Genomic DNA, 24,984 nt, shown 5'->3' with positions numbered 1-24,984 from the left:
GTTGGTAGGGGAGGGGTTAGGCTGTTTGTGAGTACCCCAGGTGGGTTAGAGGGGGAGGGGAGAGCTCCTGCTTGCTCGCGCCGGGGACAGCGCAGACCTCGACGTAGAATGTCTTGGAGTGGGAGCACTCTGCACAGCGAGCCACAGGTATGGGGAGGTGAAGCAATCTTGGCCGAGCCGCCCGGGAGGGAGCGCGCGCGGCGAGCCAGCGCGCCTCGCCTGGTGGGACGGAGCTGTCGCGAGGTGCAGTCAGCCGCGCAGTGGGCGGGCGGCGTGAGCGTGCGTGTGTGTTGAGTGTCCAGCAGGTCTGCTGCATTGCCTGCTGGCAGGCTGTGCAGATCTGGTTGGATGGCGGGGCGCGTGCGCGGCGGCCGCCGCGCGCGGCGTGCCGCCGCGCGCGCCTCGCGCGCTGGAGCTGCGTCGTGTGCCGGGCGCGGCGCGCTCTGGTAGAGCATGGTGCCTGAAACAGTGTGCAGGCGCCTGGCAAAGGGCGTGGACTGTCAGTGGGGTTCACTGCGGCGCGCGCGTCGCGGCGTGAGTGGTCGTGCGGCTAGCTCTGATGGTGCGAGAGGCGCGTGGCTGGTGCGGGCGGCTGGCGCAGCCATGGGGTGCCAGCACAGGGCAGACGCACATGACACAGGCTTGTGAGCGCTGCTCGTTTGTTTGCGTGCGCGCGGGGACGTACGCGCAGTTTTCACGCGGTGTGCGCGGAGAGGGGCATGAGGGGCGCCGGCCGCGCGTGTATTGGCGTGTGAGAGTGCGTGGTGCCCGAAGGCGACGGGGCCCGAAGGCAGGGAGGATTTGTCCGCCTCGCAACAACGAGACTTAGAGAAATCCTACTGAGAGGGGATCAGGGGATTAACTATACATATACTGAACTCTGCTCAAGCGTTGAGTGAGTCTCCAGCCGCGAGAGTTCGAGAGACAGACGTATACAAGATCTGCACACGCACGGCGCCCTGGGATCGGACGGGAGCGGCTCCCTTCTCGACGACCCGCCCGGCACGCCGGCAAAACATGGAGTACAAAACCTCGCTCCTCGGCAGCGCTAGCGCCCTCGCTCGGTGCGGCTCACTCGCAGTGCGGAGGCAGCGCCGGCGCGATGCAGCTGCGCCGCCCCAGCGGGCTGCTCGCCTTAGTAGTAGAGCCCAGCGACGACGGCGACGGGCTGGACGGCGGCGGCGACCCGCTGCCGGGGGCGGGGGTGGCCCCCTTGTGCCCTGAGTCCGCCGTGCCGCCCACATCGACGCGCAGCGTGAGCGACACCGCGGCGGGCGGCGGCGCGATTCGCGCCATCGCGTCGGCGCCAAAAGCGATGCCGCCGTGTGTCGAAGAGGGGGCGCTCCGCCGCCCCACCGCGTCGAGGTCGCGGTGGAGCGAGCCGCCGTGCGCGGACCGGGCGAGCCTGTCGTCTGCCTCGTTTGTCGAGGCGGCGACGCTTAGGCCTGCGCAAGTGTCAACGGGGGGGGGCTCAGGCAAGTCTCGGAAGTGTCTGGGAAGTGGCCCGTGCGCGCGTTTCATCGAGCGCGAGAGGCGGTCGCCCCGGTCGCCGGCGATGCTGTTCCGCTTGACGAAGGAGAAGACGGAACCGCCGTGCACCGACTTTGGTCGCTCGCGCGAGTCCGGCGAGGCGGGCGACGTGGAGCGCGTGGAGGCCATCGAGCTCATCGAGCCTGAGACATGGACGCGTCGACGCGTAACAAGACGGAGCTGAGCGGGCGGAGGCCTTGGAGCGGCTGGTCGAGCCGACGCGCGACATGAGCCCGACGAGCGAGTTCGACGAGGAGCTCCGCGAGGTGAAGGGCGAGCGGCGCGAGCCGAGACCTGGAGCGGACCTCTCCAGTGATCTCGGTAAATCTCGGGTGGTCTCGGGCGATCTCTCGGCGAGCGGCGCCTCGCTCGGCTGTCCAGAGGAAGAGAGGGTCCGACTCGGTGCGCAGCTCGCCTACGAGAAGGTTCCGAGAAGGTTCCGAGAAAATGCCTGTGCCATCGAGGAGAGTCGGAGCGGACAGCCCGCCGGCGCAGAGACTGAAGGCGCGGAGTTCGGCCGGCTCGAACGAGATGCCGAGGTTCGCCTTGAGGAAGTCGTGGTGCGACACCACCGCTATCCTCTCCTCCTCGCGCGCGCCGAGCAGCTCGATCAGCGCCGCGAAGCGCTCGAGCACCGACGCCCGCCAGCCCGGCCCCTTGGTGTCCCATCCCTCGCCGAGCGCCGCGTACTGGCGAGCCAGCCCCGGCCAGCCGACCTCCTCCAGCATTGCGGCGCCGGCCGCCGGCTGCGGGCAGTCGCACGGCATCAGGCCCGTCTCCATGATGGACGGGAGTAGCAGAAAGGGAGCCGTGTTGCCAAAAGCGAGCATGGCCGTGTGCATCGTGCGCCGCAGCGGCGAAACGACCACGAGCTGTGGCGGAGGCGAAGAAAGGGCACTGCAAATGGACCGGCACTGCACCTGGCCGGCCGCGGTGAGGACGGCGTCCGCTATCAGGTACCCACTGCTGGCGTGACCCCCAAGGTTGTGTTCGCCCTCGCCGTGTCGCACAAAGAAGATTCTCTTTGCGGGCAGCTGTGGGTCCGGCTCGTTGCCTTCCATGGGCCCGCAAAAAGAATTCTGCTCTTCTCACAAAAAACTGAAAAGAAATCGTAAACCTCACTCTCTCTCCCGCTGCCGCCGTATCCGGTCCTACCCTGCGATACATTGAGACCTCACGACCACGGGTGCCGGCCCTTGGCTAGTCCTCCTTCCCGACCTCCTCCGGCGCGGCCGGTCGCGACGTCATGCTCATGTCCCACCTCCCGCCGGACGCCTCCGAGTAGGCGTCCACGCGCTTCCACTTGAGGACCTGCGTTGCGAAGCACCCGGGTGGTGGTGGTGGTGGTGGGTGGGTGGGTGGGGGGGGGAGGGGGGGGAGGGGGGGGGGTGTCACGAATGCAGTGGCAAGAGCATGCATGGCCACGCAAGCACGCCCCGCGTCTCCTCTCGACCGGTGGCTGCGACGACACGGACACACTCTCCCCCGCTTCTAGACGCTCGAGCACCTGCATGACCTGCTCGCCGTCCATGATCATCAGGTCGAGAGTGCCGTCGTCGCAGAAGCGATACGACCGCACCCGCACCGCGCCGTACCCGAGCCGAGGCTCGGCGGCCGCCTCGAGCTCCGGCCGCGGCGCGAGCTTCTCGTAGCAGGCCTGAGGGAGAAAGCGGACGCGGAGCGCTGAGGCTGGCGCAGGCACAGGGAAGGGAGGGGTGCGCGCGCGGCGGGATGATCGCGCGTCGCATTCTCTCCTCTCGAGGGCGACGCATGCGGTGCAGTGGGAAGGCGGCCCGACCTCAGCCAGACACGGCCGTCTCGAGTGCCGGCCGGAGTACAGCGAGACTGCGTCTTCCGCAGGGGGGCGGAGCAAGGCGGTTCCGCGTCTCTCTGTGGGTGTGGTGTGTGTGGGTGTGGGGTGGGGGGGGGGGACGTGGGCCTGGGGCGAGTTGCACAAGCAGACGTGGTAGACCTTGCTCCCCTCGGCGTGCCACGTGCCCGAGTAGTTGAAGTGGAGCAGGCCCTTGAGGCCCGTCACTTGCGCGCAGAAGAACGAGCCCGAGTAGAAGATGCGCCCCTTGGCGCCGCCAGGCAGCGGCCGGCCGGAATTTGTGAGCGAAGTCAGCTCCCACATGCCAAACCTGGTGTATGCACAGAGCGGAGGGCTGGGATGCGGCATCGTGCAGCCCACTGGGAGGCATCGCGTGAGAACAAATGCCCCGTGGAGAGAGGCAGCCGGTGTACCAGAGTCCGCGTCCCGCATCTATTTCGCCGAACATCCGCTTCGAAACCTCGGAAGGGCGGCGAGACTTGCTCTGGTCCGGCGTCATCAGCCTGCGCGTTCACTCCTCCGTGCATTCATGATGCGGAGTCTGTGCCTCCAATGCAGTCGGAGCTGCTGCAGTCGGAGCTGCTGCGGCGGCGCACGTTAAGAGTTGCGCGCGTCTGTGCGCGTGCGTGTGTGTACTTGTGTGTGCGTGCGTGTTGTGTCTGTGTGCATGCGTGCGTGCGCGTGTGCGTGAGTTCCTTGCCCAAGGAGGCAATGGCGGCGGCGTCCCTCGGACGCCGCCCTCGGTGGTCTCTCTCCAGAGGGGCGTGGCGTGAGCGAGCGCACTTTGAGAGGCGGAAGTGCGCAGCCACCGACGGCGGCGCGATCAGCATGTTGAGGGGGAAGATGGACCAGGCGTTGGCGTCCTCACCCGTCGTGGCCTGGGTGCGCAGTTCTCCCGCCTCAGCACCATCGCAGAGCCGTGGCTCTCCTCCCTCTGGTGTGTGTGTGTGTGTGTGTCAAGACTCCCTCGTGGTGTGTGTGTGTGTGTGTGTGTGTGTGTGTGTGTGTGTGTGTCAAGACTCCCTCGTGGTGTGTGTGTGTGTGTGTGTCTCATGACTCACTGTGCGTGTGTGCGAGTGTGCGTGAGCTCTCGGTTGTTGTCTCGAAAGTGTCGACGCGCCATCAGCAGCGCGAGAGGCAGCCAGGCGGGGTGGTGCAGCGGCCGGGACGGCGGCGTCACCGCATCCGACGCCTCCGCGTACGACGGGAAGTTGTCCAGGGGCGCAGGCGAGGCCTTCTCCTCCTCCTCCTCCTCCCAGCACGCGAGCAGTGCGCTGTCGATTCGTAGGAGGTTCCACGCTACGCCGTGCGGGAGGGGCTCGAGACCGACCGCCTCCAGCCAGTCGCACACGACCTGGCGGCGGGGAGCGTGGCGCGCTTGCGGGCGGGCGGGCTGCGGAGCTGACAGCGGCATGTGCGTGCGCGTGCCTGCTCTGCCGATCCGCCCTCCGCCGGCGCGCGAGCCCACGGGAAGTCGGTCCACTCCGGAGAGGTCTCGCGCCAGCCGATGTGCATTTGGTACGCGCTGGCTGCGAGGGCCTTGCCTCGCTCCAGCTCGGTGTCGAGGGCAGAGCGGAAGCCATCTGAGATGTTGCCAACCGACATTTTGCCGATATGCGCGATGAAGCGGAGGATGGCGCCAGGGCTGTACCTGTCCGCGCCCAGCCTGCTGACCTCGGCGCCCATGGTAGCAGGGGCACAGGCTGGGCGTCGTTGTTCCGCTCAGAAGGATCAGCCCAGGATGCCTTGCATAAGAAGATAAACGCCTGCAAGAAGAAATCGTCGCGAGCATCCACCTCTGCTAACGCTCCCATCCCGCCTGTAGCGAGCTCAAGCATGCTTGAGCTCGCTAGCTCGTTGTCCCGGCGCTCTGCTTGAGCTCGCTAGCTCGTTGTCCCGGCGCTCCCCTCCACGAGGCTGTGGTATATGCCCTTGCCGGCGAGCAGCTCATCGTGCGTGCCTGTCTCCGCCACGACCCCTCGGTCGATAACGACGATGGTGTCGGCCGTCGCGATGGTGCTCAGGCGGTGCGCGATGACGAGGGTGGTCCGACCCGCCATCAGCAGGGCCAGCGCGTGCTGAACCGCCTCCTCGCTCGCCGTGTCGAGCGCCGAGGTCGCCTCGTCGAGCAGCAGGATGGGCGCGTCCTTCAGGATCGCCCGCGCGATGGCGATGCGCTGCTTCTGCCCGCCCGAGAGGCTCGTGCCGCGTTCGCCCGCTAGGGTCTCGTACTGCTCAGGCAGCTCCTCGATGAAGCCCGCTGCGTTGGCGCGCGCCGCGGCGGTGCGGACCTCCTCGTCCGAGCTCGAGGGGCGGCCGAGCCGGATGTTGTCGGCCAAGGAGCGGCAAAAGAGGATCGGCTCCTGCTCGACGCTAGCGATGCACTCGCGAAGCGACCCCAGTGCCAGGCGGCGGATATCCGCGCCATCAAGGAGTATGTGCCCGGCGTCCGGCTCGTAGAAACGCTGCAGCAGCCGGAGGACGGAGGATTTGCCGGAGCCCGTGGGGCCGCAAAAGGCGGTGGTCGCGCCAGCTTTCGCGGTGAACGTGAGGCTCTGCAGCACTCTCACGTCGCGGCGCGACGGGTATGCAAAGGCCACAGCTGAGAAGACCACCTCGCCTCGACACCGGCTCCCACGGATCTCGCCGCCGAGGTATCGTCGTGTCACCTCTTCCCCGAGGTCGACGAGCTCAAACAGCTTCTCTGTTCCCCCCAGCGCTTGCTGGATGGCGACGTATGCGGAGGAGAGCCCGGAGATGTTGCTCAGCGCCGTGTTGAGGTACATGCGAAAGGTCACCAAGAGTCCCACCGTCAGCGGCCCTGGCCCGCCCTCGGGGTGCTTGACGAGCACAAGCCACGCGGCGAATAGCAGGACCAGGAGGTTGGCGGTCGACTTGAGCTGCGCCACGAGCATGTTGGTCCCTGACATCATGAAAACCACTCTCCTGCGCGTGTTGAATGTCGCCGTCGACCGCTCCACGTAATTCTGCTGTTCCGCGGCCTCGCGCCCAAAGCTCTGGACGGTGCGAACGTTGGTGAGAATGTCTGTAGCCAGCGCCACAGTCTCCGCGTTTAAGTCCTGCACGTGGACCGAGTATTTCTTTACCAGCCGGCCCAAGCGCAGCGAGACAAGCAGAATGACCGGCGTCGTGAGGAACCCGAGGAGAGCGAGCGTGTGGTTAATGTACACCATCATCGAGGCGGCGAAGAGCGCGGTGCCGGCTTGAGACGCGAGTCGGGGCACCTGAAGAAGATTCAGAATACGACTTCATTCATGATTGGAAGCACAAGATCATTTGTGCGTTGATCCGAAGGACGAGGTGGCGAAAGCGATCTCTGCGCGTTATTCTTACCTGCCCTTGCAGCGCCTGCTGCAGCTTCTGGCTGTCCTGGTGCATCCGCGCGAGCAGCTCTCCCAGCGTCCACTGCTCGAGGACCGATGCGTGCATGTGCAACACGTTGTAGTGGAGGCTCTCGCGCAGCCTCTTGCACACAGACTGGCTGATAAAGGTGAACATGTTGCGCTGGACAAAGCCGAGGAGGCCCGTCACCAGCGAGACAAGCAGCATGCCGATCAAAAGCGGCACGCACTGATCAAACGCCGCTTTTTCGGCGAGCGCGTCGAGCAGCTGGCCTGTCAAATAGGGCGAGACCTGACTGGCCGCCGAAGAGAGCAATGAGAGGCCCAGCGCGATGGCGAAGATGGATCGGTCCTGCCGAAGCTCATCCAGAACGCGGCCCAGCGGCACCCGTGCCGAAATGACCGGACCGTCCCCATCATGCCTGGGGAACCAGGCCGCGGCCGAATGCACGTCTTCCCCAGTCGGCCGCCACGGCGCATTGCTGGCTGCCTCGAGGGCGCGGAGCTCGAGGCCGCACGGGCGGAATGGCATGCTCTGGACAAGACCGACGAGCGGGAGGCGATGCGCCGCGCCCGCAACCTTGCAATGGATCGCTCAGCGCCGCGTCGCGAGGGTGACTCCGCACGCCGAGCCAAGGCGCGGCGCGAGAAGAGAGACAGAGAGAGAGCTTTTAGCAATAACATTTAAAATCTTGCCGCACACGCCTCCTGCGTCTACTTGGGTTTGTCCGCGACACATCGCGGGAGATACACGCCCCCTCTGCGCGGCACGGGGTGCCCATCGAATATCACCCCCGCCGGGGCGTGAAATTATCCAAATACTTTACTCGTGTTGAGTCGGCCCCTCGGGGCCGGTAGGGTATCGGTCCGGCCCCGCGGGTGTGAAGCGGTACGCGGTACGGCCAGTTCCCTATATCGCGCCCGAGGGGCCTAGTTGAGGTCGCGACACAACGCCGTTTTACAAGTGTTGCCCACCGACCGACGACGGGCACCACGATATTTTTCTTTTTGAGTCCTCGGCTTTTAGGTGTTGCAGATGCAGGAAATACCACAACTCTATGTCTCCGTGCGGGGCGTGCGGGTGCTAGACGCTAAAGCCGTCCGTAGAGCCGTGTACCCGTGCCGTGCATACACACACTGGCTACGTGCATGCACATGCACATGCACATGCACATGCACATGCACATGCACATGCTGCATGCACATGTCACATGCACATGCACATGTACATGTGCATGCGCATGTGCTGGGCTGCTGCGTTGTGGCTTGCGTTGTGGTTTAGAGCCGTAACACGCATCCGCACGCACCGCACCAGCAGACAGCACACGACAGACACATTCACACAACTTCACATACGGCTTTATTCAGACTATAGCAAGCACACAACTTCACATATTTCACGTACACAAGTTCAGGTGACAGCTAGAAACAAATATAGCGCGGCTTCCGTCTCCGGAGATCGAAGCGTTGGCCGCGCTGCGCACTCCGCACTCCCACAGAGCCTCGTCGAGCGCGCTCACATACCTCGACACACCCGCACACCCCAACCACTCTCTGTTCATCGTCTGTCCTTGTGTACTCACCTCTCCGCTCTTGTCCTCACGCGCCGCGACCCAAAAGCAAGCGCGTCGCGTCACGGCAGGGGGCTTTGCCCCTGGTCCCCCCTCGGTCCCCGCCACAACACCGGCATCGGTCACACCAGCGAGGCCCGCACCGGCTTGCTGGCCGCCTCCGCACTGCCACGCTTCCTCCACGCCGCAGCCGCGAGGGCAGCGGCGGCCAAGAGCAGCACTCCGCCCGCCGCCGCCGCCGTGGGCGTCGCAAGCGCAGTCGCGCCCGGCCCGGCGGCGGCGGCGGCGGAGCCCGCTGCGGCCGTCGAGTTTGCTCCGACGCGGGCCCACTTGGCGATGGCGGTTCCGAGGCCGAGCGAGGGGTGGTACATGGTCAGGTTAACGAGATACTCGTCCTGGAGTGGGGGGGGGGGAGGGGGGGGGCATATTAGGGACGGGGCAGAGGAGATGGGGGCGGTGGGCGGTGTGTTTTAGAGCGCAAGAGACAGAGCGGTTATGTGGGCGGGCGAGATGGGTGATTTGCCGGCGCGCCTGCCCCTTCAGCCACTGGTAGTGGAAGGCCATGTAGCCGCCCGTCTCGAGGATCGAGACGTGCCTCAGCCCGTCCGCCTGGATCGCACACCGTGCAGGAAGGTTCCGAGAAGGCTCTCTCCCCGAGAAGGGTGTGTGCGCCGCGACCATGCCGCGCCTGCCACACGCCAGAAACGTAGTTGTACCCGAGCATGGGGTACTCGGTCTTGTCGTGCGCCCGGTAGAGCCCGTCAAAGTACACTTCCACGTCGTACGCCGTCTTGACCGTCCAGATGCCCCACCTGTCGGATTCAGGCGACGTGTTGGGTGACTAGGAGAGGTTCTAGCGGCTCTAAAGAAGCGTGCAGAGCCGCGGCGCTCTCGGAGTCTATGTGAGGCCCAGGCCCTCGACTGTGCGGCTACAGCGCACGGGTCGGAGAGCACGGGAGGCAGGAACGGGATCCAGAGGTGAAAGTTGAGCCGCCCTCCACCCTCGCTGACGACGTTGGTAACATGCGACCCGAGGCCGTAGTTAGCGACGTTGCCAAACGCCCAGATGGTGAACCAGTCTGTGCCCTGCGTCTCCATGTACGGCCGCTCGTCGTCCCCAAATCGGTCGACCATCACAAATTCGCCACTAAAGGGCGCCCAAACCCACTCGGGCACGTCGCCCGGTGAGAGTTCGAAGCAGTTGCTCTCCTTCGCGTCGCTAGGCACGGGCGTCCCAATCGGTGGCACGAGCAGCTCATCCTCCAGGTTCGTCTCCGCCCAGCATCGTGGGCATTCGGCCATCCGCTGCATGTAATTTGCCCGCGTCGGCCCGTCGTTGTACGCGGTGTCTGCCGAGTAACGGGTCAGTAGCTCGACATTGATCCCGCACGCGTGCTGCTGCCACCACGCGTACGGCGAGTCCGCCGCGAATGCAGTGGCGAGATGCATCGTCGCCTGGCTGTCGCCTGTCAGACGATCGTCGTCGCCCTCTGTCGCCCTCTGAATCTGAAACGCAGCGGGTTGATGAAAAAAATTTGGAGCGATAATTTTTTTTCTTTGTTGGATCTCCTTTGGCCGCGTTGGGTAGGTAGCGAGGATTGGTGTAACGCGGTTTTGTCTTTTTGAGGTTGTCTTGAGTTTTGTATTTCGCTGGCCTGAGAGAGAGAGAGCGAGAGAGAGAGAGAGAGAGAGAGAGAGAGAGAGAGAGAGAGAGAGAGATGTGGCAGCCCAGCTGCTGGCTGAGTGTCTTGTGAGTTTGAGATTCTCCCTCTTGAGTTTGTGTAGAAAGAAAGAAAGAAAGAAAACAGACAACCCAAGGGAGGGATGGGAGGACGGCACGCCGCGTTTGTGTGTCTGTGTGTCGCTCGCGCATGTCGTCATCTTCTGTCTCGCGTCCACCCATACGGGGTGTGGACCCTGAGTTGACCAGGGGTTGTGCGCTGGGCTCTCCTGCTCGGCTCCAGCCAGACTATAGTCGAGCGCGTCGGAGAGGTGTTTCGACACCGAGTGTTTGAACGTTTCTTCGCAGAAGAAACGTCGAGAGAAAAATCTCTCGCCGGTGTTCACAGAGCTCTGTGAACACCGGCAACTCGGCCTTAGCCGCCGGTACGTCAACAGTGCGATAGCCAAGTATCGCACTGTTGGGTCCCGATGGTGTCCCATCACAAATTCGTGCTGTCGACAGATCATGTCCCTTGGTCGACTGCACCCGCCTTTGGACGGTTCTCCGACATGCTTAGATGAGTCTTTTTGTCTTTTTTTTGGCTCGCCTGGCCTTCACCAGTGCGAACATATTCTTGCTCGTAGGAGCCGCTCGTCTTTCGTCCGAGCAAACGTGCGCCCGATCGCCCCATTAAGCACGTGCGAAGGGTATCCGAGCGCCGTAAACTCCCTGAGCTTGCTCGTCACGCTGAGTGCGAATCCCTCGTCATCGCTTGCCATCGCGACCACCTTGAGCAGGCATCCAACCACGATGCCCGCCTTCATTTTAGCGCATGTGAAGCTATCCCAACGATGGTAGCGCCACACTCGCGGTGCCGTCTCGCAGCCCTCATTAACGTTCTTGAGTCTCGTCCGGAAACTTCCGCTTGGGTCGAGCTCAAGAGTCGTTTCCAAAAAATGGGTGCTCTCGGCGGCTTCCAGCTTCAACGGGGCCCAGTAGCACTCCGAACGGCGGAAATCTTCCCGGAAACGATCAACATCCCACGTGCTATCGTCCTTCGCAGTCACCGTGATCACATCGTCCATGTAGCGCTTCATACGGAAACGCGCTTTCGCATCATCGTCGAGTGTTTGCATCCACTCGTGCTCCATCCACGCGAGAGTCCCTATCGCCAGCGGCGGCGATAGCGCACTCCCCATCGGGATACCGCGAGCCTGCTTCAGCAGACGTCCGTCGTATGTGATGACGTAGCAGTTATCCAGATCGAAATCGATAACCTCGAGCATCGTCGAGAAGGTAATCGATGCGTGTCCCCACACCTCTCCTTGCTGCGCCCACGAGCACTTCTTCTTGCCTCTTTTCGGTACAAGTATTTTCGGGTCTTCTCCTGCGCCTGGTGGCAGGTTCTGGCGTACATTGCGTAGAATATCCCGCATCGCTACCCGCATCGCTTCCTTCGGCATGCTTGGGTAACAGCTGTCGACATCGTTAATCTCGTAGCTAAGATCGCCCTTCCCCCGGAGCGCCTCGGCTGCCTCTCTCAGCATTTGGGGCACACTTTGGCAATCATGCTGAATGAAGTGCTCACCCTTCAGGTGCCGGAGTGCGAAACTCCACGCTCTGCCCACGAGGCTCAAAAGCTTCGCCATCGGGTGTTTCGCGTACGGTGTGATCGGCCTCGCTTTGTGCAGCTTCCGAGCTCGTACTGCCGCGTCAGTCACATTCTTTGCCTTATACAGCGCGTACGGCGCAGTTACCCTTCCTTTGCTATCGAATTTGGTGATTTTATGCCATCCCATCTTTCTGTAGAACCATCGCCATGCTGAGATTAGCGTCGCGTCGAGCTCTCCGTCCGTACTCAGCTGGTTCGCCCGTACCCGCGACCGATCCTCCGTCGTCATATTCTTGAGCAGTTCCTCAGCTCCATGCTTCTTCCTCTTATATGCCGTGTCCTTTAGCGGATACACACGCGTATAGTTGCCGTTTGAAGTGTCGAAGAGCGCGTCCAGCGTCTTCTCGTACGTGACGGGGCACGTAACAAAACACTCTCCGACATTCTTGTCGAGCCACCCTATCACGCTTCCTCGCAGGACACTCCTCACCTGAGCAACCTGGTTCGATGTGATCGCGTCCTCACATGGCACACACGTCTCATCCGTCTCCTCAAGAGTCTCAGCAAGTATCCGTTTCCACTCTCGCTCTCCCCCGGCTTCCCGCACACTTGCGGGAAGGCTTCCGAGTGCCTTGCCCCATGCCACACGCATGTCTCTCGCTGTCGGGACGGGCACATTCTTGTTGCTCCGACGTAGCACCTCGGCGTGTGGGCCGTTGTACTCTCGCCCGATGCAGAAAATGTGCCCCTCCGTCATCGGCAGAGGCTCGAACCCGAAAGCGACAAGTCGCTGCTGTATCGCCTGACAGGCGCATCTCTGCGGCCTTTTCGGGTCGCTGACATTGGAGAGTCTCTCGACGACATTTTTCTGCCGCACCGTCACTATCTTGATCCTTTGGCAGTGCCACTCAATGATGTGTTCTGGCCAAGGTTGCCGCCTCACTAGCTCATCGAGGTAGGGTAGACAAGTCTTGTCATCAGAGTAGAAGGATCTGACCTCGGGGCCGATGTGACCAAGCGCTGGTAGCGTGGTTTTACCTCAAACCCATGGTCTCACAGTGTGCCGGCAGTCGCCGAGCAGTGTCGCTCACACAAGCCGCAGCACAAGTGACTGGGGGGCAGTGAGGGCGAGCTCATCGCTGTCACAGCTGTGGCAGCCGCACAGTAGGCTGTGTCAACTGCGCAGAGTGTGTGAACAGCAGAGGAGCTGCTCTCCAAGCTTCAGGCGCAAAGAGCTGCATGCCACCGAAAGCGCTGTCGAGGTTCGCCGAGCGCGGCGCAGGTTGGAGGACACCGTCACCGACGAGCGCGTTGGACTTTTCACTCCGGACAAAGACGGCGACACGCACACGAGCTGCGGCCGTGTCGCCGTCATAGCGGCGAGGCGCGGGACCGTCTGTGGCGAAGTGGGTCGCGTCCTCCGATTTCCTCAACTCACGGTCCGTTCCCTCTACCGCGTTGGTGTCCAGTCCGAGGCGCCTGACTGTTCTTCGCCTTCCTATCATTGTATGTTGATAGGGGGGTGTTGATGAGTCAGGCTCTATCGAGAGAGAGAGAGAGAGAGAGAGAGAGAGAGAGAGAGAGAGAGAGAGAGCGGGAGAGAGAGAGAGAGAGAGAGAGAGAGAGAGAGAGAGAGAGAGAGAGAGAGAGAGAGCAATACCATGTTTGTGTGCCCCTCTCCCTCTGTGTGTGTGTCTCGCTCCTGTGGAGACCGTCATCGCCGTCTAGCGTCCACCTATACCGCGCCGGTGTCCCAGTCGCTGGTCTGACTGTGTTTCGCCGTCGTACTTACTTACTTTCTCTCACCGACTAAAGGGCTCGCCCGGACGGCCGAACTATTATGATTCACTGGGGAAATTAACACAGACCATACCTGTCTGCTATCATTTGCGCCACCCGACTTCCAATGGATCCTGACCGTAAGACCACAGCAGCTCCTCACCCTCCTCAATGTCTCTCGCCGCACGGATCGGGAGGAGCCAGCGCGGAAAGGCAAGTGCGCGCGCCCAGCCAGGGAAGCCCAAAGAGGTCGTGAGCGAGGCTGCAGCCACTACGGGCACGCGGCTCAGTGCGGCGGGGGAGAGCTGCCGCTCCTCCACCGGCACGGGAGGAGCGAACACAACATTCGCCTGCCTGTCGGAGTGGTTTAAGAGGTGGCCAAGCGCGTGTGAGGAGGCGGCGCTGGCCGTGGCGAGCCGCGCCAGGTCAGTGCGCCTCACGGGCCCTTCCAACCAGCCGGTGTAGACGCGGCCCGGCCCGAGAGCAGCCGCGAGCCGGCCAAAAATGGCGGCGGATTCGCCCCACGGCCGGCCATCCACCAGGCAGTCGACTCTGCTGCCAGCCTCGTCGCAGACTGTGCACCGCAGGAGGTAGGAATTGCTCACACTGAGCGATGGCAGCGGCATCTGGCTGTCGTCGATGGGCGTGGCCAGCCAGAGGTCCTCCAAACGCCAGATCGTTCCTGGGTAGAAGGAGCAGATGCGGCCTCGCACGACCGGCTCGGCAGCAAAGACGCCGAGGCCGGCTTCGGGCGCGACCGACGAGCGTGCGAGCCTTGTTGGAAGCGGGTTGCACAGTGCGACGTCTAGCTCGAGTAGAGAGGGCTCGGGCGGCCTCGGCGATGGGTTGGGCGTCAGCGACGTGCAGTGGCGGGCAAGAGCTCCTCGGCGGCCGCTCAGCGCGGGACGCATTATGTGCAGTGGAATCGCGCCGTCGCCGCGGACTCTCAAGCGTGATAGGATGATGCAGTTCATCACTGCTGCTGTGAAGTCTCTCTCACAACACTAGGCACGGGACTGGCGCACACTGGCACGAACACAGGTACACCTGAATATAGAACAAGCGGCAGCGAACACAGTCCACGGCAATCGACTGGTCGGCTCTGTGCCAATTCGCCGCCCTCGCGCTCCAACTCGTCCCGCCAACTCGTACCCCCCCCCCAATCTTCTGGTCCACTTCCTACATACATATTTTTGCTCGCCTTCCCGCCTGGCCCCGTGCTGTTGCATGCACATGACATGTCATGTCTGACTGGTCACATGGTCACACTGTGTCGTGCGATTTCGCATTTCGGGCCCGGGGTTGTGCTTTTGTGTGAATATAGAACCTCATGCGCAAGAGGGACACTTCTCCTCTTCTTCTTTTTGTCCCCCTCTCACCACAGCGCTCCCCTTACCACGGCTTGAAGAGGGCTCCATACCCCTTCTCACCAAAGAAGACGGCCCGGGCCCCCTCAAGCGTCATCCGCTAAACGCGTCCACCTCATCCAGCAGCTGCCCGTAGACGATGCTGGGGGCGTCCGCGGACCAGACAAAGTCGGCGTGCGCAAAGCCTGGCTGCACGTGCAGCCGATGCAGGTCGGGCAATCTTTGCAGGAGGGTCGTGATGGCGTCGCAGTCGAGGATTACGTCCTGTCCGCCCAAGTAGGCGATCACGGGGCAGGTCACCTGCTTCGTCTTCACGTCGAGCGCTCCGCCCTCCGCCGCCATCCCAAACCAAAGGCTCAAGTTTGGGCTGCTCGTGGACCCGGAGGGCACGCAGCGGAAGGTGATGGCCGCCGCGTCTGGGTCGTGGGGGCGTACGACAAAGCCCATTCGGCGCATGCCAGCCTTGGCGATGGGGAGGTAGATGGCATTCGGCACGAGCCTTCCGATCGGAAGGACAAAGGCGAAGACGGCGCGGTACACGAGGGAGGGCGTCTTGAGGGCGAGGCGCAGCGTGGGGTTCACCGAGGCTTGCAGGCAGAGGGGCGGGGCGAGCAGCACGAGGCATGCCAACCGCCCGCCCAAGCCTTCGCGCAGCGAGCAGGCGGTGATGGCGCTCGAAGCGCCCTGCGACTGGCCGATGAAGATGACCTTGTCCGCCTGCAGCCCCTCGGCGTGCGCCACCTCGAGGACCGCCTGCACAGACGCGGCGATGTCTTCGCTCGCCAACTCGTCGTTTCCCCAGCTGTGCATGCGCGAGCCCCACAGGCCCCACTTCCCGCTCGAATATGCGTTGCCCCGTGTGTTCCCGAGCCACACGTCGTACCCTCCCTCCACCAGCCGGTAGGCCAGCGAGCTGCGCCGGTGCGCTAGCCACACCGTCGACTCCTCAAATAGGCCGTGCATCAGGAAGACGGGCCGTCGTTTGGCGCGGCGACCGACAAGGCGGTGCAAGAGCAGCTCGTACCCGTCCCTGGTCTGCACAATGTGGCACTCCACAGCTAGGCCGACTTCCGCGGCGAGCCGCTCAAACGTCGACGGCAGTGAAGAGAAGCCGCGGTCAGCGCCGGTGCACATGTAAATCAGCCAGTCCACAAGCTGCAAGGCGCTGTCGCATGTGCCCCTGCGCTTCGCATGGTCGTCCAAGAGGCGAATGCTCGACACACGCATGGCGATGGCCGTCTCTGGTGCCCGGACGGAAGTAATTTCGGCGATGAGCACTCTCACCGTCCGTTCTCCGCTCCGCGTCGACTCCGCCGCCCTGATCTGCGTATGCTTGATCTATCGAATGGCTGGCGTGGCCGCGAGGGCTGCAAAAAGACTGGAAGAGAGAAATAAGAAACTCCGGCGACGATGAATCGGACGGCCGAAAGAACGCGGCGCTCATCGCCGATCAGCACCAATACGCGCACGAATTGCCGAACGGACGATGTTGGTGAAGCGCGTTGGCCTCCTCCTCCTCGCGACTGTGTCGCCGCCGGCGGTGCTCGGCAGCCACGGTGGCGAAACCTGTGAGTCAGGCCGGGACTACCCGGACAATCCCCCTGGTGCCGGTGAGCGTCACTGCATCCTGTACGAAGACTGCAACGGCAATGGTGCGTACGATATCGACGAGCCGTGCCGTGATGGGCGGCGAGCGCCACCCGCGCCCGTCATTGGCGCCTCGGTCATGCAAGACCCGCACATCGACCTGGCACATGACGGCCATGCTGACTTCCGTGGCAAGCACGGGTCGCTCTACAATTACATATCGACTCCGGGACTGAGCGTGAACGTCCTCTTTGAGGAGGCGTTGTACACGCTGCACGACGGGAAGCTGCTTGTCAATGGCACCTACATGACGGAGGTTCACGTCACTACGCTGGTCGAAGGCGAAAGCATGTGCAAGTGGGCCTACGTGAGCTATGTCGCCTCAGAGCTGAACGGTTCATGTCCTCTGCGCCCACCTGTGCGCCAGCACTCCTCTCACACGGCCCGCTGTCTATCTGCTGCAGGGCAGAATTGGGGCTGGAGCAATGTCAAGGTCAGCTGTGGTGGCAACGAGTTCGCGCTCGGTCCCAACGTACGCCGCCGCTACCCCTCGGCCTTTCTCCCCTTCTCTCGCCCATCCCCCGACCCCCCGCCGGCTCGTTAGGTCAAGCGCGCTTGCGGCGGGCTGCACACCTCGGTCAAGATGTCCACCGCCAACATCACCGTGGCGCCGTTTGAAGGCAGCACCGAGGCGGCCCCCTGGAAGATTGTAGTGCATGGCGACTCCGTCCACGATCGAATCGCCGGGCCAGAGCACAGGGTCGACATCGAGCTCTCCTACTCTCCGCAGACGTCGGCGCCGCTGATCGCTCACGGCCTCATCGGCCAGTCGTTTGCTGACCCCTTGCCGCGCATCGGACGCCTCGACGTCTACCCAAACGAGGGGACCTTCACGACCACCGCGCAGGCTGAGGGCGCCATCGAGGGCACGGCCGAAATGTACGAGGTCAAGTCGCCGTTTGAGACGGACTTCGGCTTCTCTCTGTTTGCGGGCGAAAGTTCGCACAAGGGCACCGCTGAGGCGGCGAAAGCAACCTGTGACAAGAAGGTCGCGGATGAGCTCGACGGCCTCAACCGGCAAGGCAAACTCATGGCCATCCGCCCGTGGTGGAAGGAGCTGACGCGCTTCATCCAACGCGAGGCGGCGCCGCCAAGCATCGTCGCACGCGCTGCGTCCATCGAGGTCCAACCCGGCGAGGGCTTGCTGGAGGCGCACCGCCGGCTCGCGGAGCCGGCTTCGTCCCGCGCAGGGTAAGGGACGGACGGCTCCTCGATGTCGCCTGCTCCTCGGGGTGGCGCAGAGCTGCTCCGGCGAGAGGCCCGAGACGCGAGCGCCGATGCGGTGGGCGGCTATTGAGGAGAGCAGGCAGCAGGAGCGGATGTTTCTTTTGGAAGAAGAAATTCTTCGTCAGGTACTGCGTAGCCCGTAGCTCTTCCGTTGTGGAGGCACGCGACTCCAGACTGACCCCCTTTACGCGCCAATGTATCACACCTCACGGTGCGGATGCTTGGGTCATGTGGAGAAGCCGAGATAAACTATTTTGCTGGCGGGGTGACGGTAGACCACCACTGCGACAGCCCCCTCCCGACGGGGACACCACCGCCCTCGCCCAGGGATCTACAACGCTGTCTTAAGGTCGCCGACAGGTTCGGCACCGGGCACCGCCTCGGTATACAAAATGCGCCTGCGGGCGGACCCTTACAGATAATAAATAAATAGAGCAGACATCTCCAGGAGAGATGGGCGACCCTTACAGATCACAGATCACACATGCCTCTTGTAAAATTCTTCGGCCGTACTCGAGTACCTCCTGTATCGTAGTCTTTGTTAGTATCGAGGTCTCGCGAGTTTTGGGGGTTCTCGGCGCCGCGACAGCGCTGCGAGCAGCGCGATGCCACGGCGCTCGGCCTGCTGAGAGAAGACCTTCCCGGACGGCAGTGACAAGTTACCCGACATCAATCGTCGACGGCAACCTCGAGAACTGCGCCGGGGCGGCGGCGGCCTCGGCGGACCATCCGGCGCGCCGCGCGCCCGACGGGGAGGTGTTCACCACCCCTGGCTCCTCACCCCGCCACGCCTTCGTGCGGACGCCGTGGCACCCACCTCAGGCGTCTCTCGGACTCGGTCGACGGCCGCCCAGCTGCCTGGCTCGTGCCAAGCCGACCGGCAGGCGATTCCCACTCACTGCTAGGCTAATCTCGGGCTGTCCTGCGGCGGAGTGGTGCCGTGAGGGGCGCCGCCCCCAAAACTACGATCGTTAGTACCGCGCGGGGGCAGTGCATTAATTCTGTCAAAAGTCCAAATCTGCTCCGTGGAACTTATTGGGCTGGGATCATACGTCCGGGAGCCCCCCCATGCGTGCCGTAACGATCGACAGCGATCTGGCTACTCTGTTCACGTTCACACCTCGCAAACCCCCAATAACCCCGATACCTCATGTATCGTAGTTTTTGTTCGTATCATTTTTCTTGAGTTTTGGTCCTGATAAATTCGTGTGGTCCGCGGCGAGCCGAGCCAGGCCACGGCGCTCGGCCTCCTGAGAGAAGACCTTCCCGGACGGCAGTGACAATTTACCCGACATCAATCGTCGACGGCAAGCTCGAGAACTGCGCCTCCAAAGTCGCCCAGATTCGCCTCTCGCGGCGCGCTGAGTTAGTATCGCCGGTGCGCCAGCTGGCTCTGCTCCACAGCAGGGCATGCCTGACTGGCTCCTGCTAGCCGTGCGTCCTGGTGGCATCCATTGCCAGCTCAGGTAGCCTCAGGAGGTCGCCTCGCGCACGACTCGGCGCCGCACAGCACCGCTCCGCGTTACTACCGAGTTAGTATCGTCGACCCACAGAGGCTGCTTCTCTGTAGGTGGAGCCGACAAACGCCGGCTGGGTCGGCCCCGCCGCCCTCATCGCCGCCGTCGGGGCGGCGGCGGCCTCGGCGGACCATCCGGCGCGCCGCGCGCCCGACGGGGAGGTGTTCACCACTCCTGGCTCCTCACCCCGCCACGCCTTCGTGCAGACGCCGTGGCACCCACCTCAGGCGCCGCTCGGACTCGGTCGACGGCCACCCAAGTGCTTGGCTCGTGCCCAGCCGACCGGCAGGCGATGCCCACTCACTGCTAGGCTAATCTCGGGCCTTCAAGCGGCGGTGTGGTGCCGTGAAGGGCACCGGGACCAAAACTACGATAGTTAGTATCGTGCGGGGGCAGTGCATTAATTCTGTCAAAAATCCAAATCTGCTCCGTGGAACTTATTGGGCTAGGATCATACGTCCGGGAGGCCCCCCTTGCGTGCCGTAACGATCGACAGTGCTGATCCCACTCTCTTCACGTTCACAGGTCGTATCAGGACCATAACTCCGATACATGAGGTACCTGGTAGAGCTCTACAGGAGGCGTACAGAGGCTTTGTATTGCCGTCGGGCCGTGCATGCCGCGCTAGTGTGGCCGGACACTATACACACCAATGTTGACCGCTTTCGTCCTCTTGCTGTCGGCCGCTGTTCTCCTCTACCTGCTATTCCTCGCCTGGCCGCGCTGCAGCCTCCGCTGCCACGCTCTGGCGCCCGGCGCACGCGCGGCGCCGCTCGCCGGGACGGCATGCCTCAAGGAGGGGTTCGCCTCCCGCAAGGTGCCCGAGCAGCTCGACACGATTGTCATCGGCTCCGGTGCCGCCGGCCTGACAGCGGCGGCGCTGCTCGCCAAGCGCGGGCAGCGCGTGCTTGTGCTTGAGCAGCACGACGTGGCCGGCGGCTGCACTCACACGTTCGAGGAGCGCGGCTTCGAGTTTGACGTCGGGCTGCACTACGTGGGCGACATCCTGGGCGTGCTCCTCAACGCGGTGACGAGCGGGGTCATCGAGTGGGCCCCGACCGGCCGGCTCGTCGACGAGGTCTACTTTGGCGACGACGTCGTGCCGATCCTCTCTCCGAAGGCGGCCTTCCTCGCAGAGCTGCGCCGCCGCTTCCCATCCGAAGGGGCGGCCCTCCACTCGTACTCGTGGCGCGTGCTCCTCGCCCACGTGTGGCTCGGGGCGCACCTTGGCCTCAAGGTGCTGCCGGCAGCGCTGGCGGCGCCGCTCCTGCGCGCCCTCGGCGGCATGCAGACCACTCAGACCGCGCTGGAGCGCCTCACCGGCAGCCCGAAGCTGCGGCACGTCCTCTCGTACATCTGGGGCACCTACGGCGTGCCGCCCTCCCGCTCGCCCTTCGCCTTCCACCTCGTGCTGCAGAACCACTACTTCAACGGCGAGATGTCGCCGAGATGTCGCCGAGATGTCGCCGAGATGTCGCCGAGGCAGTGCTGCCTGCGCCTCAACACGCGCCATGTGGCCGCCAAAAGTCCCGCGCTCGGCTGCCGTCCACGCCGCGTCCCTCTATTAGCAGCTTGTGCGGGGGAGGCCATGTCCATGACACGTCCACGACGCGTCCGCAGGCGCCTGCTACCTGGTGACGGCGGCTGGTATAGCCGAGGGATAGCCGAGGGCCACCCGAGGAGGTTGCCCGAGATTAGGCGCCTACTACCCCGTCGGCGGCTGCGCGCAGCTCGCCGCGAGGATCGTCCCCACCGTCCTCAAGGCGGGCGGCGCGGTGCTTGTGCGGGCGCCGGTGACGTCGCTGGTCTGCGACGAGGCCGGCGCTGTCCGCGGCGTCGTCGTTCGGGGCCGGCTCGCTCTCCGCGCTGCGCACGCGTCCTTCTCTTCCTTGACACGTGTCTCTGGTTATAGGCGAGCACACTTTCCGCGCCAAGCGGGTTGTCTCGGCGGCCGGCGCCACTACCGCGCCCTTGCCACCTCGTCCACCGCCTTCCGTGCCCCTGTTGACCGCTCTTGCTGGTCGATAGGCGCGACTACCACCTTCTGCCACCTCGTGCCTCCGCCGCAGCGCCACCGCCTCGCGCCGCTGCTCGCATCCATTCGGGACGCGCCGCCGGTGTCACCTCCCGCCTCGACCGAGACGCAGGTCCAGCGCCCTTCATCCCGTCCCTCCACCGAGCCCAAACCCAAACCCTGCCCTGAACCAACCACATCTCCGAGCCGACCCTAGGTCGAGCCTTCCCTCGCCTTCCTCTACCTCTTCCTCGGCCTCTCGGCCGACGGCGGGGGCGGCGCCGGGGGGAGCGGAGGGAGCGGAGGCGGAGGGAGCGGAGGGAGCGGAGGCGGCCTCCCTCGCCACAACATCTGGAAGTTTGGCGGGTGGGACCACGAGAGGGGCAGCGAACTGCCGCCTCGTCTTGACGACGTGGCGGCCGACCACCCCCTCCTCCTCTTCCTCTCGAGCCCTTCGGCCAAGGACCCTGCCTGGGAGCAGCGCCACCCCGGCAAGCGGGCACAGATGCTTCCGGCAGCCGTCAAGCCGTATCACCGTATCCGTGGCGCCACCCACTTGTGCGCACGCACTACTCCGAGGATCCCTTACCCTGCTATAGCTCAGTCATATCTCGGCCACAGCTCGGCTATTTCTTTAGGCAAGCAAGTCGTCCTCGCCCTCGCGCCGACCCGCTTCGAGTATTGGGCAGAGTGGCGCGACGGGCGCATCCACAAGCGGGGCGAGGCATACGACCGCCTCAAGCGGGCCCTCGCCGAACGGATGACGGAGGAGGTGCTGCGCTTGCTGCCGCAGCTGCGAGGCCGCGTCGAGTACTGCGACCTCGGCACCCCGCTCTCGTCCAACTTTTACTTGGGCACGCGCCACGGCGAAGCCTACGGGCTGGCTCACACTCCCGCGCGTTTCGCACAGCCGTGGCTGACGCCGCGGACGCCGCTCCCCGGCCTGTACCTCGCGGGGCAGGACGTCGCGACGGACGGAGTCACGGGCGGCGTCATCTCTGGCTTCATGGCAGCTGGGGCCGTCGACAAGACCGTCTTTGTCGCCGAGGCGGCCACCCTACTCGCCGCTGGGGTCACGGCATTGGCCACATGAGAGAGACTGCGCCGCGCGCGCGTGACGTCTGACGTCGCCGCCAGGTCGCCGCCCCACGCGCATAAAATTGCGGGGCTCATATGTTTTTTACCGTACGTACCTAATTATGGAAGTCTCGCCTCCACACGGTTCCCGCTCACAGTTATGATCGCGATGGGCCGGGCCTGCTCCCTCAACGACCTCTCAAGCTGCCGGTTGTAGTAGACGGCCTGTGTCCACATCCAGAGCGATCCCGCATCGGCCAGTGCGGTCGTCGCTCGGCTCGGCGCCGCCCTCCAGCGGCCCATATACAGCCACACCAAGTCTAAGAGAACGCCAAGCGCGTACGCTGCAAGCAGCACCCAACACCAGCGGGCGAGCTTGGACGGGGGGTCTGCACTGTAGTAGATCAGCGCGGAGAGTGTCGGCAGCGCGACAGTATCATCGACCAGGCTCCAGACGTCGCGCCAGTGCAGGCGCTGCGTGAGCAACGTGAACGCCAGCGACACAGAGCTGACGGCGACACACAGCAGGTTGAAGCGAGCAGCCTGGAGCGCGTCGACGTGCGTGGCCGCACCTGTCCTGCCGCACAACCATCTCTCCCACCAAGCAGGTTGGCCCTCCTCTTTGTTCGCGCTCTCGGACCAGAGCGAGTACATAGCTGATGTCTCTCCAGCCTCGCAACCGCGGGTGGGAGGCGCGGCTGGGAGCGCGGCGCGGCGAATGGGTTGCGTCCGTCCCGGGTACTGTGAAAGTACTATGAGCTTACGAGAATAGATCAAGCTTCCCAAGTCCCGAGAATAAGAATTTTACATGAGGTTACCCACTGCACTCCAAGTGCTCCAAAGTACAAGCCAACTCCGAAATGATCGCAGTGGGCGTCAGAAGAGTCGTCCTTGCGCGAGGAGAGCTCTAAACTCGAGGGGCCAAAATATGCCGCGAGCAGGGCAGAGTTGCGCCGAAAGGCGGGAGAAGCCGCGAGAGCAAGGGAGGGATCGGCAGGCGGCGGCGGCGTCGCAGGACGAGGCAGACGAGAGCGACGCGACAGAGGAAGCATGAAATTTAAGGTGTTGCTGCGCAAAAGGGGCGGGGCGTGGGCGCGCGCGGCCGCCGAAAGCTCTTTTTGGAGATCAGACCTTTCGATGGTTTCATGCTTTCTATGTCTATCTATCATGCTTCATGACACGACACGCGGTGGTGGGAGCTGGTGGAGCTGTCAGCTGATCGATCCAAGCGGGTGGGGAGTGGGGGGCATGGCTGGGCATGCAGGTCCGCGAGGCGGCCCGGCCTCTGACGTGGTGCTGCCGCTGCATTCGCTGAAGAAGAGAGGTGCGACTTGATTGGAGGCACTGGAGGCGAGGCGAAGGGAGGTTGGGCCGGGCCGTGAGGGGCTGATGGCGCTGGCCAGCGCGGGGTGTGAGATGTCGTCGTCGTCGTATACTGCTGGCCCTCGCCCTCAGTTGCCAGGGCTGTGGGCTGCAGAATTGTGTGGCGTCTACGCAGGCTCTGCAGTGTGATGGCTGGCGGGACTGCGAGGCCGGCGCGCGGCAGCGGAAGAGGAGAGGCTGGGCACGAGCCAGGAACAGGCTGGCCAGGTCCGCAGGTGGCTGCGCTCGGGCGAGGCGCGCGCGCATGACAGGCCGAGCAGGCTCGGCATATATGTACGTATGGTGAACCCCCGAATGTCGCGATGCGGTCCCGCTTTTCCGCGATCATTTCGTCCGTCCAATCGATACAGTCTGTTGCGGGCATTAAGAAAACAGGATCCCGCGGCACGCCGCCGTTTCTAAGCCTTTCCACCCACCCCACCCACCCCACGCCGTGGTTTCTTAGCTTCGGCCGGCACCCCAGGTCAGCCGGGATCTAGGAATTTTTAGGTAAAATGACAATAATACGAGCGTCACTTTGTACCCACCCCCCCTACTTCGTGGGGACCCCCCCGCCGGTCGGTGGTCTGCCCCCGAGGTGGACCGGACCCCCCCTCCGGTCGGTCGCTCTCTCGGCGGCGGGAGGTGTGACGACCGACCCCCCCCCCTCGGTCGGTGTCCTTGCCGTGAGCCCCCTGAAACGCTCTCCCTCCTTCTCGCGAACCGCCACGGGCGCTTCGAAATCGCCGGTTTTCACTATGAAAACTAGTCACCGCGCATCGTCCCTTCCGATGACTACGTTATAACGATGACTTGCCAGACTTGATCGACACATCGCCGCCGCCGTCACCGGGCTCATCGGCTTCCGAGTCGCCCAAGCGACAGCGAATGGCAATCGATGGACGCCGCTTCTGGAGCAACTCAGTTAATCGCGACATGCTGCGCGTTGCGCGCGGGCAGAGCTATGCCGGCAACATGATCTGCCTCGCACCCGGTCTTCACGTCTCCAAATTTTCGCGCGGGCAGAGCTTAGGCGATCCGTCCGATTCGGAGAACGAGGGCGAGGGCGAGGAGGAGGCGGAGGCGGAGGAGGAGGCGGAGGCGGAGGACGAGGACGAGGACGAGGACGAGGACGAGGACGAGGACAGCGACAGCGGCGACAAACCCCTCACGCTAAAGGTCAACCTCACGACGGAGGTGGAGAGGGAGGTGGACCTCTTCTTGGAGTCGGAGGAGGAGCAGTTCACCTTCGAGGAGTTCTACTGCACGCTGCCCCCGTGGGCGCGCGGCCGGCAGAAGGAGGTGCTGGCCGCGCTCAAGCGGCTCGTCAACGGCTACACAGTGTGTCGCCGGCGAAGCTAATCATGGACGACGACGACGACCAGAGCGTGGACATGGACGAGCTCGTGTTCCGACCCAATCCTG

General features: G+C 63.8%; 9 protein-coding genes across 9 annotated transcripts; 2 read left to right on the top strand and 7 right to left on the bottom strand.

Annotated features, from left to right (window-relative positions):
* Positions 1 to 1,071: 1,071 nt before the first annotated feature.
* On the bottom strand, positions 1,072 to 2,591 carry EMIHUDRAFT_207352 (hypothetical protein; the record flags this gene model as incomplete). The annotated part of the gene is made up of 3 exons (XM_005774579.1): positions 1,072 to 1,445; positions 1,600 to 1,673; positions 2,011 to 2,591. 3 exons carry the CDS (start codon positions 2,589 to 2,591, stop codon positions 1,072 to 1,074), a joined length of 1,029 nt encoding a protein of 342 aa, XP_005774636.1.
* A 20-nt stretch (positions 2,592 to 2,611) lies between these two features.
* Positions 2,612 to 5,097, bottom strand: EMIHUDRAFT_435601 (hypothetical protein). Its single transcript, XM_005774578.1, has 7 exons — positions 4,790 to 5,097; positions 4,482 to 4,715; positions 4,145 to 4,239; positions 3,808 to 3,864; positions 3,470 to 3,671; positions 3,038 to 3,187; positions 2,612 to 2,841 (listed from the first exon to the last, which is right to left on the bottom strand). Exons 1-7 carry the CDS (start codon positions 5,045 to 5,047, stop codon positions 2,731 to 2,733), a joined length of 1,107 nt encoding a protein of 368 aa, XP_005774635.1. The 5' UTR covers positions 5,048 to 5,097; the 3' UTR covers positions 2,612 to 2,730.
* Positions 5,098 to 5,244: 147 nt separating this feature from the next.
* On the bottom strand, positions 5,245 to 6,931 carry EMIHUDRAFT_65184 (putative ABC transporter; the record flags this gene model as incomplete). Its single annotated transcript, XM_005774577.1, has 2 exons — positions 5,245 to 6,606; positions 6,716 to 6,931. 2 exons carry the CDS (start codon positions 6,929 to 6,931, stop codon positions 5,245 to 5,247), a joined length of 1,578 nt encoding a protein of 525 aa, XP_005774634.1.
* A 1,139-nt stretch (positions 6,932 to 8,070) lies between these two features.
* EMIHUDRAFT_435596 (hypothetical protein) lies at positions 8,071 to 9,781 on the bottom strand. The gene is made up of 4 exons (XM_005774576.1): positions 9,235 to 9,781; positions 8,983 to 9,106; positions 8,781 to 8,903; positions 8,071 to 8,689 (listed from the first exon to the last, which is right to left on the bottom strand). The coding sequence occupies exons 1-4, from the start codon at positions 9,741 to 9,743 to the stop codon at positions 8,417 to 8,419; spliced, it is 1,029 nt and encodes a 342-aa protein (XP_005774633.1). The 5' UTR covers positions 9,744 to 9,781; the 3' UTR covers positions 8,071 to 8,416.
* A 3,671-nt stretch (positions 9,782 to 13,452) lies between these two features.
* Positions 13,453 to 14,322, bottom strand: EMIHUDRAFT_207347 (hypothetical protein; the record flags this gene model as incomplete). The annotated part of the gene is made up of 1 exon (XM_005774575.1): positions 13,453 to 14,322. The coding sequence occupies one exon, from the start codon at positions 14,320 to 14,322 to the stop codon at positions 13,453 to 13,455; it is 870 nt and encodes a 289-aa protein (XP_005774632.1).
* A 486-nt stretch (positions 14,323 to 14,808) lies between these two features.
* EMIHUDRAFT_207346 (hypothetical protein) lies at positions 14,809 to 15,942 on the bottom strand (the record flags this gene model as incomplete). The annotated part of the gene is made up of 1 exon (XM_005774574.1): positions 14,809 to 15,942. The coding sequence occupies one exon, from the start codon at positions 15,940 to 15,942 to the stop codon at positions 14,809 to 14,811; it is 1,134 nt and encodes a 377-aa protein (XP_005774631.1).
* A 2,797-nt stretch (positions 15,943 to 18,739) lies between these two features.
* On the top strand, positions 18,740 to 19,421 carry EMIHUDRAFT_207344 (Hypothetical protein; the record flags this gene model as incomplete). The annotated part of the gene is made up of 4 exons (XM_005774573.1): positions 18,740 to 18,746; positions 18,822 to 18,922; positions 18,997 to 19,055; positions 19,334 to 19,421. 4 exons carry the CDS (start codon positions 18,740 to 18,742, stop codon positions 19,419 to 19,421), a joined length of 255 nt encoding a protein of 84 aa, XP_005774630.1.
* Positions 19,422 to 19,758: 337 nt separating this feature from the next.
* On the top strand, positions 19,759 to 22,323 carry EMIHUDRAFT_450714 (hypothetical protein; the record flags this gene model as incomplete). Its single annotated transcript, XM_005774572.1, has 6 exons — positions 19,759 to 20,514; positions 20,837 to 21,011; positions 21,135 to 21,253; positions 21,338 to 21,425; positions 21,450 to 21,611; positions 21,759 to 22,323. 6 exons carry the CDS (start codon positions 19,759 to 19,761, stop codon positions 22,211 to 22,213), a joined length of 1,755 nt encoding a protein of 584 aa, XP_005774629.1. The 3' UTR covers positions 22,214 to 22,323.
* EMIHUDRAFT_207342 (hypothetical protein) lies at positions 22,318 to 23,366 on the bottom strand (the record flags this gene model as incomplete). The annotated part of the gene is made up of 3 exons (XM_005774571.1): positions 22,318 to 22,740; positions 23,016 to 23,109; positions 23,329 to 23,366. 3 exons carry the CDS (start codon positions 23,364 to 23,366, stop codon positions 22,318 to 22,320), a joined length of 555 nt encoding a protein of 184 aa, XP_005774628.1.
* Between the last annotated feature and the right edge of the window lie 1,618 nt (positions 23,367 to 24,984).

The sequence above is a fragment of the Emiliania huxleyi genome, assembly GCF_000372725.1.
Source record: "Emiliania huxleyi CCMP1516 unplaced genomic scaffold EMIHUscaffold_31, whole genome shotgun sequence".
In the NCBI taxonomy this organism is placed as follows: domain Eukaryota; phylum Haptophyta; order Isochrysidales; family Noelaerhabdaceae; genus Emiliania; species Emiliania huxleyi.
This window is presented reverse-complemented; position numbering and strand designations above follow the sequence as displayed.